The sequence below is a fragment of the Drosophila bipectinata genome, chromosome 2L (genome assembly GCF_030179905.1).
Source record: "Drosophila bipectinata strain 14024-0381.07 chromosome 2L, DbipHiC1v2, whole genome shotgun sequence".
NCBI classification, from domain to species: domain Eukaryota; kingdom Metazoa; phylum Arthropoda; class Insecta; order Diptera; family Drosophilidae; genus Drosophila; species Drosophila bipectinata.
In genome coordinates, this window is record NC_091736.1 from 17,884,829 (window position 1) to 17,898,321 (window position 13,493).

At 44.5% G+C, this 13,493-nt stretch overlaps 2 protein-coding genes across 2 annotated transcripts; both read left to right on the plus strand.

Moving 5' to 3' along the window:
• The first annotated feature begins 311 nt into the window (after positions 1-311).
• Positions 312-1,226, plus strand: LOC108132208 (uncharacterized). The gene has a single exon (XM_017251532.2). The coding sequence runs from the start codon at positions 312-314 to the stop codon at positions 1,224-1,226; it is 915 nt and encodes a 304-aa protein (XP_017107021.2).
• A 442-nt stretch (positions 1,227-1,668) lies between these two features.
• On the plus strand, positions 1,669-3,108 carry LOC108132209 (uncharacterized). The gene is made up of 2 exons (XM_070277309.1): positions 1,669-1,781; positions 1,843-3,108. The coding sequence occupies exon 2, from the start codon at positions 1,844-1,846 to the stop codon at positions 2,747-2,749; it is 906 nt and encodes a 301-aa protein (XP_070133410.1). The 5' UTR covers positions 1,669-1,781; position 1,843; the 3' UTR covers positions 2,750-3,108.
• Positions 3,109-13,493: the final 10,385 nt, after the last annotated feature.

Here is a 13,493-nt window from a genome sequence, read left to right on the forward strand (position 1 = left end):
GGATTCGCAGGGAATCCTTTGGGATAATCTAAACGGATCTGAGGGCAAGTTCAGGGCTATCACAAATTCAAATTAAAGTTTGAAATGAGAATCTTTACGAACAAGCAGCCTTGCCCCGTAGTGTCAAAACAAGATCCAGGGGGAGAATATCAGTAAGAACTCAGAACTACACGGGTCAACATCTTTAACACAAACACTTCAATACCAACACAACAAAAAGTAAGATAAAAAGTCACTTACTAGTTAGATTTTTGGGAAGTTATCTCTCTAAAAACCTTTAATTAAAAACTACTTCACTATTCGAACCGAGTATGACCACAAAAAAGGTTACTTTCGATCCAATTAGTTTCATGTACTCGAATGGGGGCGATGCGGACGGCATGTCTAGGGACACCGCCTGCAGCAGGCCGAGCAAGCTAAGCAGTCACGCCCTGAGGCAGAGGCTGACCCGTCAGGAGGCCAACCCGAAGATCAACTTCTTCGAGAGGGACTTCCCGGACAGTTCCGAGTGCTCCTCGGACGACTTCGACTTCCCGGAGACCCTGGTCGAGCGGGTTCATCGACTGTACTTTACGCGCTTGCGGAAGCAGCACTACAATGAAGCCGCCAACCGGGCTCTAGCCAGGAAGTTGATTTGCGAGGAGTTCGGCAGCAAGCCGGCCAGCTCGCAGGAGAGCAAACACAACGAAGAGGGGCTGCCTGAACAGTCGATCTCCGAGTGTTCTGAGTGTCTTCCAAACACCCCATCATCAGAGGACTCATACCCTACCTTCCAGTACTTCCAAAGCCCAAGTGTGACAATGTCTGTAGACGATGCCATAGCGAAGGAGGAGCCGGAACCCGGATTCCACCCGTCGCATCGCTGCTTCAATAAGCTGACGGAACGGATAGTGGATCCTTCTAATACTGCTAACTCTAGTACTGTCACATATGCTGAGAATGTTCAAAAAATCTACTCGGGATCACTGACGCCCAATCGACCACTCGTTCGACCACTCGATCTACCAAGTGCCCACGTCACTAGCTCATTCTCAAGCCCCCGGGTGTATAATGACTGGATGTCCGTGGAGGCCGAGACGGAGCCCGGTTCCGAGAAGCATTCCCGCATCCTGGACAACGGCAAGCACTCGGAAGGCAAGCACTGGGAACACCTCAAAAAAAGGGAGAAAACTGGTCGCAGTATCATTGGTCACAGTGTATCTAAGGAGCAAATGTGGATCGACTGAAACTATGTAATATTTTTTGGAATAGCATTAAAATAAACTAAAAAGAATATAAAGAAACTAATCTGTTTGGTTCTATTCTTATTGTCCTTCCGTTATCCTACAAATGGTTTTCCCTATTCAAATGGTTTCAGCCACCTTTTCTGCAAATAGAAACTGTTTCTCCATTCCAATTTAGACACCCAATAACCATAATCACCTCTGATATCAAATGGCTCCATAAGAAGGATACTAAAGGCTTAGATGGCAAAAATAGTTTCCTCAACCCAAAACACCGCACAATTATTTCGGCCATTAAGGACCCAAGCCAACATACACATATGGAAGCCTGAATGCGAGACTGAGAGGTCTGTAAAAGGAAAACCAATGGAGCTAAAAGGATAATGGGACATTTTGAGTCGCCCTACAACAAAAAAACAAAGCATAAACTAGATTATAAGTAGGCTCTTTGAATAAACTTCAAAGTGAAAACGTTTGTTTCAAAACAAAGTGATACTATTATCTTAGAACTACACCGAACTACAACAAACAATATTTCCACAGTATAAAGGTCAACAGGTATTTTACTCATTTTACAAACAAAAAGACTATTTCAATTTTAAGAGAATACCTATACGAGGATGTCTTCCAAGAAGTTATCCTTTGACGAGATGAACCTGGGCATGCCCGTCCACTCGGACCCATACGAGCTGCACTTCCATCCAAGTAATATTGGAAAATCAACTGCTGATGAAGTAATAAGATCCGTTGCTGTGAACGATGAAGATCTGAAGAAGAAGCTCCGCAAGGAAGCGCTCCAGATTCTGCCCGACATCTTTGTGAAAAGCCCGGAAAGCTCGGACGAGTCTGATGACATCGATTTTCCAGAAACCGTGGAGGAGATGGCGCGCCGCCTCTCCTTCGCCCGGCGCCGGAAGCTGCACTACACGGAGTTCTCGACTGTGGGGCTGGCCAGACGCCTGATTCGCGAGGAGCTTGCCAATCTCACAGAGAGCGCGGAGAGCGAGGAAATAAGGTTCGAGGCTGAGGCGTGCGAGGAAGAGTGCCCGCCGTGCGAGGAGTCGGAGGGTCCGTTCCCAGTCATCCAGTATTTCCGCTCCACGCTTCTTTCGCATGTCTCGGATGATAGTATTGTCAAGGAGGAGCCGGAGCCAGGCTTCAATCCATCCCACCATTGCTTCGAGGCTTTGACCGGCGCAAACAAACTCGTTCAAGAAGCGGATGCCGGCGGCGATGCCGGTGTATCGACGCCCCGTAGTAGCCTTTCAATACCTACTACCATAGACACCCCTGCGGATCTGTTCCCAGCATTTGCTGTGATCCCGAGGGCTTCGCAGCCGGAGAGAGACAGTTCAATGAAGCACACCCGAGTCATGGAGGGCAACAAGACCTTCGACCTCGTCATGAGGCAGGTGCCAAAGAAGATTGATTCAAGGCGAGCGTCAAACGTCAAGTCCAGGAAGTCGAAGCTAAAGGACAACGTGCTAAGGTCATCTTCGAGAGTTAATTCTATTGCACAACCGTAGACTCTAAAATCTAGGTGATAGACGCCCTGTGGTAGCGCGGAAGCAAACAAAATAAAAATCATTTTCAAGGGTTAAGAACCCACGAATTATACTCAAGTGTTTGTTTTTGTGGATATATGGAACAAATTTAAAGAAAATTAAATTCGCAAGCCCCTAATGAATGTCAGTAGAACTCGGCTTTGCTTGACTTTTTCTAATTTAATGCTCCTCTTGGCCATGAAATGGAAATAAATATCAAGTCATATGATCTGCAGCGAAAATCCTCACTCGGCTAATGAGGACTTTGTTGTCTGAGCGGAATAATGCCATTCCCGAAATTGTCTAGACGTTCTCGGTTGCTTGAACCTCTCGTGTTTGGGTTTTTATGATGCAGTCCCAGCTGCCGGTTCAAGTTCCCAAGTTCAAAGTCAAAGTCAAAGCCAAGAGATTTGATTATAACATTTAATTGCGGTTGGCTCCACACGTGGAGCTTTGTTGAATTCATATTAAATTAAATTAATGAACGCAAGCAAGGATTTTGTTACCCAAAAATGATTCTTTCCAGTGCCAAGCCATGAATTACACAAAATATTTAAGGAGCACTTTGCAATTGTTTCAGGCATCTAATTTCCGTAATTTTGTGTGCTTTTTTGTGGGTGGAAGCGAAAGTGACTCGTCATGCCGACGAATCAAGTCGAGTGGTCTGCAAGTGCCTCGTCCTAATCATCATCCAAACATTGTGGCCAGTCATCGTGACTTATGTCAACCCGATCAAGTGTGTCCTTGCTGTGAGTGTGTAGCATGTGTTTGTTTGTCCGGCAAGGATACAAAGCGATTGTTCTCCAAACAAGGAATTCGGAATTGTTTCAAGTACGAGCCGGGCTGCGCCACACAATGGTCGAGCACAATTGAAATTTCGGACAGTGGGTGGGTGCTTCGCCAGTCGGTAATGAAGGGTGGAATGTTTGCCGGGGACTTGCATCGAAGTAAATTACAAAAGGGGTCTACATAGTGGAGCACATGAGATAGTCCAAGACTAGCAGTTCCTTGAAAACAATACAAATTATCGGTCGTTGTGCCCATTTTCCAATCAAAACTATTCCGTTTCTAGATCCGTCCAGGCCTGGTATTGATTGATCGATTGCCTATTTGTTGGCTAAAGGACACTTGTCCTTTTTGGCCAAGCCACTGGAACGCGTGAACCTGTCAAAACGAGGGTTATCGCTGAAATCTAGCTCGGGATAAGCGCCACACACCCATAAAATATTACTTAAAGCCGGCAGTCACGTGCCACGAGTGTTGACCCCAAAGGAAACCAAAAATCATAACTCAATGTCGGGCTAACCAAGTGCAAAAGCACGAAATTAGTTTACACTTGAACCCCGGTCATCTGACCTGGCACTCTCACCTGTCCCACGCCCACACCCTCCTCCCCCTTTTCGGATATATTTTCGCTGCAGTCGCAGTTGCAGTCGCAGTCTCAGTCGCAGTGGCATTCGTGTTCATGCATAAACAAAATGGCTGCTGCAACAACCGGAAACTGACAGCAAACGACATTTGCGATATGCATCATATGTCTGCTGGTGCCCCCTCTGCGCCTCGGCCGCTCCTGTCACTCTTAAGGATGCGGGGGCGGCGGTGGCGAGTCAGCTACTTGGCATATTTCTGTCGTGTCATTGTTCCTTGTGCGTCTTTTTTGCAGCTGCTCGTGATCCTCCTCCTCTTCGTATCGCCCCTGCCACATGCCACCCCGTGCAACGCCACTGTCTGCCACTGTTAGCCTTGCAGGTGCAATTATGACGGCGGCATCGCATCGCTGGCACGGGCCTTGGCTGGCGCGGGAGGCAAAAAGCAGGAGGCGATGGGGCATAGTACCAGCGCGCGTGTGTGAGTGAGTGTGGCAGTGTCAGCGACACATACACATTACATCATCAGGCAACTTTTTGCAACTGTCATAAAATGCCAGCAACAGCAAACAGAGAATGCCTCGTGGGTAAACGGCTGGGATACCCTTTTGGATAAATTCTGGAAAAATATTCCAGAATAGAATGTTGCAATTTAATGATATTTAAGCAATATAGTTTATAATATTTTTGATTTATTTACCTTAAAATAATTACTTGTCTGATAGAGTATTTTCTTGGCCATAAAAAAAAGAGTAGATATCCCAAACAAGCTTGAAACAAATGAATGTTGAATGAATAAAAAACAGAAGCTAGAAGAGCAGGACATACCATTTCGAACTTCAGCTAAGGGCACAGTAAGGACACACATACAGTATCATGACTAAAGATTAAAGTAAAGACTATTAAAAGTTTAATATTTTAAATTAACGGTAACTATATTTGATTTATGAGCTTAGTTTGAGTTACAATTTGGCAGGATGCTTTAAGAAAAAGTTTAAGGATCAACTACCAGATGCTTTGATATCGACCGCTCACTGTATCGCTGTTGATTCTTTTCGTGCCTCCACTGTTTCTGTAGCTGCATTTCCGGTAGCTGCTCCTTCTGCTAAGCCGGAGTGCTAAATCCTTAAGCCACCTTGCTCCACCCTGGCATAGCTGACTCCTCCGCCCACCTCTCGCCTTGTCATTTCTCTAATGAGCTGTGTGTGTGTGCGAGTGTGAGTGTGTTGCATTGTTGTTGACGTTTCAGCTGGCATATGATGCTTGTTAGTGAGTTTTTTCTCCCCACCGTTCAGTGCTGCTGTCCTGGCCGTTCTGTTGTTTGTTTCTTTCGTTTGCGGATGTGATCCTCCGGCCCGAGCTGAAATATTTTCATGAGTTTTGACATTAATGTGTCGCAATGTTTGTCACAGTGTCCTTTTTTTCCTCTCTGCTCCAGCCAGGCGTCATCTAGCGCCGGAATGTCGGCCCAGTCATATGCATAGTTGGAGTAAAGGATATAGTGGGAAGGTCTCGGTTTCTGTTTCGTTTTTAGCGTTTTAGATCTCATGATTGGTCCTTCACATTCTGATTATTGTTTAAAAATTTTACCTTTTAGGAAAGCGGGAACACTCCTCTAGCAGGATACTGAATTCAGGCCAAGAATCCAATGGGATAAGGGCCGTGATAGGGAGTGGGGATTGTTGGAGTCCCGTCGCCCGTCGCGAGTGTTTAAGCGTTGATTACACTTTCGTGTTTTGGCGTTGCTTGTCACTTGTCTCTTGTTCCTGTACAAGTTACTCGGCTGCATTGTTTTTCCGGCTGTTGTTGCTCTAGTTGCGGATAGTCGTAGTCGCAGTCGTAGAGCCACACAGTGTTGTTCATTTGCCACATCTGTCTGCATTTGCATGTTGTCTCTGCTCAACGAGACTGTTGACTTCGTTCTCTCCAGCCTCCACTTTTTTGTTTCATAGGATGTTGCTGCATGTGTGGGCCTACAGAAATTTCTATATGTGTAGTGCTTCTTTTTTATATAGAAAGTGGACAAAAAGTTAATTTCCCACCAATGCCAGGGTGCAGGGTATGTATATCTGATATAAATAATTGCATTTTGTTATGTGCCAAATTAAAATGAAATGCCGTCATCATTTTTGATGGCATGTCAAATGTTGGGGCATTAAGTTTTCAACCGAACCGAACTCCCCCGACTGGGGATGACTGACTGACTGACTGGTGGGCCACAAATCTTGCGTCAGCGTCTGGTGTTGATTGCCACAATGGGCATTCTGCAGCCTAGCCTATCCTGCCACACACCCAGCAATGGGCCATAAACACCCAGAAAGAGAACCAGAAAGAGAGAAACAGTCGTAACAAGCGATATTTCATGTACATGCCATATATCAATGTCACTTTACTTTGGCAAACAGTTTCAGTTAATACACAATCAATGTACCAATGTGTTATCAATAATAAATTGCTGGCGATTTATCAGTCAATGCAGCAAAAGCAACAACCTCAATGGCGAAAACAGGAGCCACAGGAAGAGTACCAGTTATAGTACCCGGCAACAAACAACGCTTGCTGGCCAAAGTCTTAACTTGGCCGAAGAGAAATGTTTCCCAAACTCCTTCCTATGCGAACACTGATACACCTTACACTAAGGATAATATAGTCCTCAAGTCAGCCAATTGCTAATAGTAGTTATTTTTTTTAAATTGTGTTTATTTTTCATTATTTTATATTTTGAACATCCGTCTTTATGCGATCATCGACTCCCTCAGAGACATTCTATTCTCCTAACGCCTGAAAGGGTAAACGTGGAATTCGGGAGGAAAACTTTTAAATCCGCCCTCCCCTTCCTCTTAACCGCTGGCCGCACACGAAAGTCAAACATAAATCGCTCCCGCCCACCCCATCTCCAGACCAGGGACGGCTCTTCGTCCTTTTCACTTTTTGTGAAAATTATAGCTTTGCGTGCAGCTCCAGAGAAACAAATTTTAGCCTTGAAATCTTTTAGAATAGTAGTCTATCAGTTGGCAAAGATCGCATTATAATCTCTCCAAAATTATAAATCAGATTGTTATCCTTATTCTGCTCTATATTTATTTTCTCCCAGTGCACTTGTGTGTTTCTTTCGGTGTGTGCGTTTTGTGCAAGTTATGCGCAGCATGCAGAACTATGCACGTGCTCGGTTGAAGTGTATAAATGTGCTAGTGGCGAATGGGTCCTGGGTCCTTGCCGGGCGGTGGGAAATCCCCTGGCACGCCCCCATTTCCATACCGCCCGCTGCATCCCTAGACTGCCGCCACGGACCTTCGACAATGCGAGTCATGCGGTGGACTCATATCGGATGACAATTAGGCCCTGGTCATCAATTCCAAGTGCACAAGCGATAAATCTTTGGTAATTTGTATCTGTGTGTGCGGTGCTCCATCTCTCGTTCTCTTTTTCTCCGGAGAAGTGGCCGGGCGTATCCTGGCAGGTTAAGTGCCAGTCCTCAGACTAATGTGGCTAACCAAAATTGAAAATTTTTATACATGCACTGTAAGTGATTAAAATTAAGCTACAAGTTACAAAACTCCCATCATCAGTTTCCATTCCGGCACTCCAAGTTGCAAAAATTCTGTGCATTTGGCAATGTCCTGGAAGCTTTATCTATCTATTTACACACGGCCAGCCACAAGGCTTTAATTTAAATAATTAATAAATTATTATGCTGGTCCGACTGACTGACTGTGCTCCGCTGGGAGCGGATGTTGGCTAAAAGTTTCTCATTAAACAAATATTTTCACAGCAGTTAAAATTTATGTTGCCAGCCAGAGAGGCAAACATTGGATAAATATGTATGGGAAATTTATGCGACGGCGGGCCTGGCTGGGAGCTGAGAGTGCAGAGTTAGGTGAAAACTGCAGCAGAAGTAGTGCAGTGTAAACAGGAGGCGGGCCGGGCTTAGGACAAGGACATGCCAAAGGACACACACACTCTCCAACATGGGGGACACATAATGCAAACATGTGACTTCCGCATGCGGTGCAAACACTTACGCACACTCCACCCCCTTTGCATTCATAAAGTTGCTCCCATAGTTGTTAACAACTCGAGCCAGTCTGTGGACGTCCTCGTGTCCTTTCCGACCGCTTGTAGCTGGTGTTGTTGGACCCCGCACCACACTGAGTTTGGGGTTAAAGCAGCATAATGTGAAATAACTTATTGCCCTTAAAATGTCATTTATGTCAACGGTAAGATAAGTTACGCATACGCACTGTGTGCGCCCGCTACCACCCCCACCCATTAAGCCCACAGCGCTCGCTGGTCCGGCTGGAGCTGCCTTGTGTTGTTCTGTCTGCTTGGCAGGCTTCTGACAACAATTAAAGTCAACAGGAAATGTGACACATTTACTTTCGGTAATATAATATTTTCAATTATTTAGCATAAATGCATTACACGTCAAGAAGCCTGCCTGGGAGGGAGAGTCTGCTACCAGATACCCTGTACTTCAGATTTATACCAGTTTCTCCACAATATTTTATATGGAAGTAAGACTTCGCCACTGCCAGGTATAGTCTACCCCCTTTTTGGATCAACCATCCTTGCTTTGGCCCGTAATTAAACACATGTTTTGTGTTCTACCATTCAAAATATCCTGCGGCAATTTCCAAAAACTAATTAGCTGCCTTGTTACAGCTTCGTTCAAATACATTCGCACAATAACAAGATTTTCCGTTTCCCCCATCATGCTGTCTTCAGTTTTGAATGCAATGCATGTACCTACTATGTAAGGGAGTCCCTTGGTCAGGCCCAGATGAGCACAATAAACAATTTCATTCGAGTGTAACTTTTATGCCGGCAGTGTGCTTGCCTCACATTATTAATTCATTGACTCGCCTGGCATGTGTTCTGTCACTCCATTAAATGGCAGACAATAGTTTGCACTTTAAATTCGGAATGAAATAGCTTAGCTCTTTGTTCTTGCCCGAAAATGAGATATATCATATTATTTTTTGGTCTCATTCATGCAGACCATGGCCCAATTAAGATAAGATCCACTTCGGTCACCAGTCCTTCCAGATACTTATCGTCCATTTAACCCAATGAATATGTAAACACGCATATCCGAAAACATTGTGTGCCTAGCCGCGTTCATTTAAATATCCACACAAAATTAAACCAACAAACGAGTGGCGGCCGAAATAAGGCAAACATTTGCCACGTATTTTGTCAAACCAGAAAATGGCCAAAAAATAAAATCGAGACACATTACCCACAATTAGGTGGGCTAGAAAAACTGGGGATAGATAGTGCCCGAACACATGTAAAATGCGGACAGGAAGCGGCCCTGATAGAGGCAATTAACAGCTCGACACGCCATATTTCCTTTATATGGAAAACAATATTTATTCCTGCCACGACAGAGGTTCTGCCACGTGAGCTGCGAGAAATGTTTTCCGATACAACAAAGAACGAATTATAATATTATCATTTTACTACAGATACTTCCCTATTCAACGCACTATTTTCGCTTTAATTCCGCTTTAATTAGGCGGCACAGATTCCTGCCGCTTGAATAGCAAACCTATTTTTTGAGTGTAGACCAGGCAAGCGGAAAGAACAAGGTGAGCCAATATAAATATAAAAAAATTTGGACACATAATTAAAAATACAAAAGCATAAAGAGAGAAAGCAGAGGAAGCGGCCAGCTAATGGCTGTCGATGGCGATTAATTTATTGTTATTGCTTAGGTAAACAAAAGGCGGCATCAGTATCGGAATCGGAGACCGAGCACAGGGGGTACGCTTTCGTATTATTAGTAAACCAAATGCGTAGCCATAAATTACCACTCAGAGCGATGCCCGAATGAATCTTGAGAGCAAAAACTCGGACCACAAAAGCAGATATGTAATGAAAATGCCTCGGACAGAGGATTTGAGGTCCTTGAGGAGACGGTCGAGCCAAGGATTGGTCAGACGTGCGTGGCCAAGCCGAAAGAAATACTCACAAATTTGCGGAACGAATTGATCGTGCGCTCGCATATTTTATTCGGTGAATATTCCCCTCCTTTCACTTCAATCAGGGCCGGAAAGGGCCCTTCTAATGCGTTTCCGTTTCCTTTGGTTTCGAACAGAAGGTGGTCAGTATTGAAAACTCGAAAAAGTTATAGTCTTCAACGAAAATCAGTTCAAGCGGCAGCTCAAGTGATTCCTAATTATCCCAGGGTAATCTGGTTTCATTAAGTGTTGGCTTTCATGTAATTCATACCCAAACCATACAATAAACCTCAGCTCTGGACAATCCCCAATAAATGCTTTCAATGTTAAACCTTTCTTGGAACTCTTTTCCTTTTGCCGAACAGCCAACAATCGCCTTAATGCGAACTGGCTTTTAATGCTCCCTTTTGGGAAAAGCCATCTATTTCAGGAACGAACAAAGTTAGTTGAATTCCCCCCGTTCGGGTATGGAGTCGGTGTGTCCAAGGTGTTTTAATTAATTAGCTTTTTGTTTTCATGTTGGCGCTCTTTCTGGCTTGGCTTGCGCTTTCCTAAAGCACTATTCTCCCTGGCTCTCGTCCTCCAGTTTGCAAATCGATTGCGTTTTTACGACAATGCGCGACTAATTTGTGTAAATTAAATTTATCGACCAGAAAATGCCACAGCAGCCCGCTTTCCGCCTTTCGCCGTCCGCTTCCGACTCCTTTCGCAGAGCCCACTCACTTAAATTAATCATACGCAGTGTGGCCCCGCCACACCTCCCCCTAGACACTCATGCACTTTCATTAAGTTTAATTAAATTCTCACTTTGTAAATGTCAATGCACAAAAACACACACAACTACAGAAGAAGGTCTATCCACATGCCAGAGGATGGGTGGCTCTTGGTAAGCGGAGGCGAATACTTGATACTCAGCAGTGAATGAAACAAGGATAACCTGAGTAATGGCTATAGGCTTCTTCCAAAGCTCTTATTTGTAGTTGTTTGTTAAGGGATAACACCGCTAGAAAAGTAATACTTCCTCTGATACCCATTACTTTTACGCTGCGACAAGCTGAGCGAATTTATAGTCCTCGGGCATGGCGACAAAAATCTTTCGCCAAGCAGGCACAAATAACAACACGTTGTGGATTTTTTCAGTTTGGTATGGCCACCTTATATTTCTCCCGTTGTGCTTTATTTTTGGTTCATTTCGCAGACATTGTTGGCTTTTAATTTGGCCAGCACGCAAAGGCAACAAAAGGTAACGGCTAACGGCTTATTATGCAACAAAACTTTTCTATTTCCATTGGCACTGTGCTCTCATTCCGCAGCTCATCGGGGCACGGGCCGGGGCCAGGCCCGGGAGTTTTATTAATTCTTGCGCATTTTTCATGGGAAATTTCCCAGGCAGCCAAAGCCGAATAAATTCAAGTCAAAAATTCTGCCATAAACTTAACCATAAATAATTCAAAATAAACTTGAGCAGTGCCAGTACAAGTGTAAGTACAAGTGTGAGTGCGAGTGTGGCAGGATGTGTGTGAGTATTTTCGTGCTAGGATATTAACCCCAATTGCGCTTGGCACTTGTCGACCTGCCCTGGGCTGTTTTCTTCCCTGTGTTCCTGCCCCAGTCCCTGCTTCCTTCTCCCTTTTTTTTTAAGTGTTTTCCTTAAGCGCCATAATCAGACGCAGCGTGGCAGACAGAGAGAGGGAAGTATGCCGAATGAAAGAGCAGGGCAGAAAACACGCAAATATGCAAATATATGTGCCACATTCGTGTCTGTGTGGGCCTGTATCTGTGTCCGTGTGGAGTATAAATTTGGTGGAATGTTTGTACTTCTTCAGAGTTGCTGGTTACGCTTCTGCTGCTTCTTAAGCTGCTTAGAGGCCGCCGTGGGGCTAAGCAAACAACAAGCAGCGACTACAAACAGGATACCCTGAGAACTATGGCGAAGGATTCATCAGCTATCAGGTGGGCCTTGCAGGTAAGGTTCCTAAAGTTGATATAAAACCCAATTCAGCCTTTTCCATTCCTCAGATAGGTCTCTACTCTTTTTTGGCTTAATTAATATTCTTTGCAAAGGGCATCCTGCCTTCTCCTCTTGGCCAGATTAGCTCCAACTTCCTTGTACTCCTTGTTCAGCCTGCCTGCTTGATGTGCTCGCTTTTTTCAGGCCTTCTTGGCTTCAGTTTGGGTGTATTGTATTCTGTGTTGTATTTTTGGCCTATGCATGTTTAAAATTTTATGTTTGCCAATGTGTTTGGCATAAATGCGCGCCCCTCTCCGGCTTCCAAGAAGCCAACAAGAGTGGTGTGTGCGCGCGTGTGTGTCTGTTGTTGTCTAAGCAAATGTTTGGCACCATGTGGCATGCGGCAACATGCGCCTTGCATATAAATTCCCCACCAGCTGCCTGACAATTTTTCCAAAGAAGACTTGCCCCCGAAAACTTCTTTAAATTGCGTAGCTTCTTTCGGCAGCCGGCCCTGCCAGCTTTGATTTCTCTCAGTTAATTTCCCCGGCATTGATTATGGGTACTTTAAGTGCCCGTAATTAAATTTGCCTAATTAATTTCGGCCAAGAGCTTTGATATCGCTTGAATGATTCTGACCTACCCCCCAAACAATATCTCAAAACTGTCAACGCATTCTGACCAGCAAATGCCCGAATTATGATGTCAACTTTCGAGTCAACACACGGCTGAGGACACAATCGTACACTCATATGAGGACATGTGCACCCACCTACCTGCCACCCAACCAACCACGTTGCGGAGCAGCACCCACTCATGCAGCCATGCCACCCACGCACACGTTCATTAATCATTACCAAAAAGCTGTCCCCAGCGCGAACAAATTTCGTTTGGTATAATTGTCATGCATGTGGCATAAGTATCTAAGACGGCAGACAACAAACAGCGCCAGTAGGACGAAAAAATTATATTTCATTTCGTGTTAAATTGCGCATAAATACTTTTATTACGTGTGTGTATGCATGTTAGAGAGAGTGGTGTGTGGGTTTTGTATCCTGGGGTGTTAGTTCTTGATGAGGGCAGTGACCCAGTTAAGTAGAGTCTCAGATTAGCTTTTATACATACTCTAAAGTATGAAAGGGATTTGAGGAAATCTAGCAACACATTCTAGAATGGCTTTTCAGGTAAAAAAAGTACAATATTACTTGTTCGCTTATGTTACGATATTTTAAAGGATTACAAAATCTTTTAAAACATCTAGCGGTTGAAAGGAAATTAATAAAAGTTTCTCCAAACTCAAACTATACTATTATTTTTATAAAAAATCCGCAAAATGGAGTCTCGAATTCGCTAAATCGACGCCAAAATCGAGACTGACGTTGGAGCCGACTGTGGAGGAGGCCGAGGGAAATCGAGGGAACCGAAGCGAAACGAGAGCAACCCCG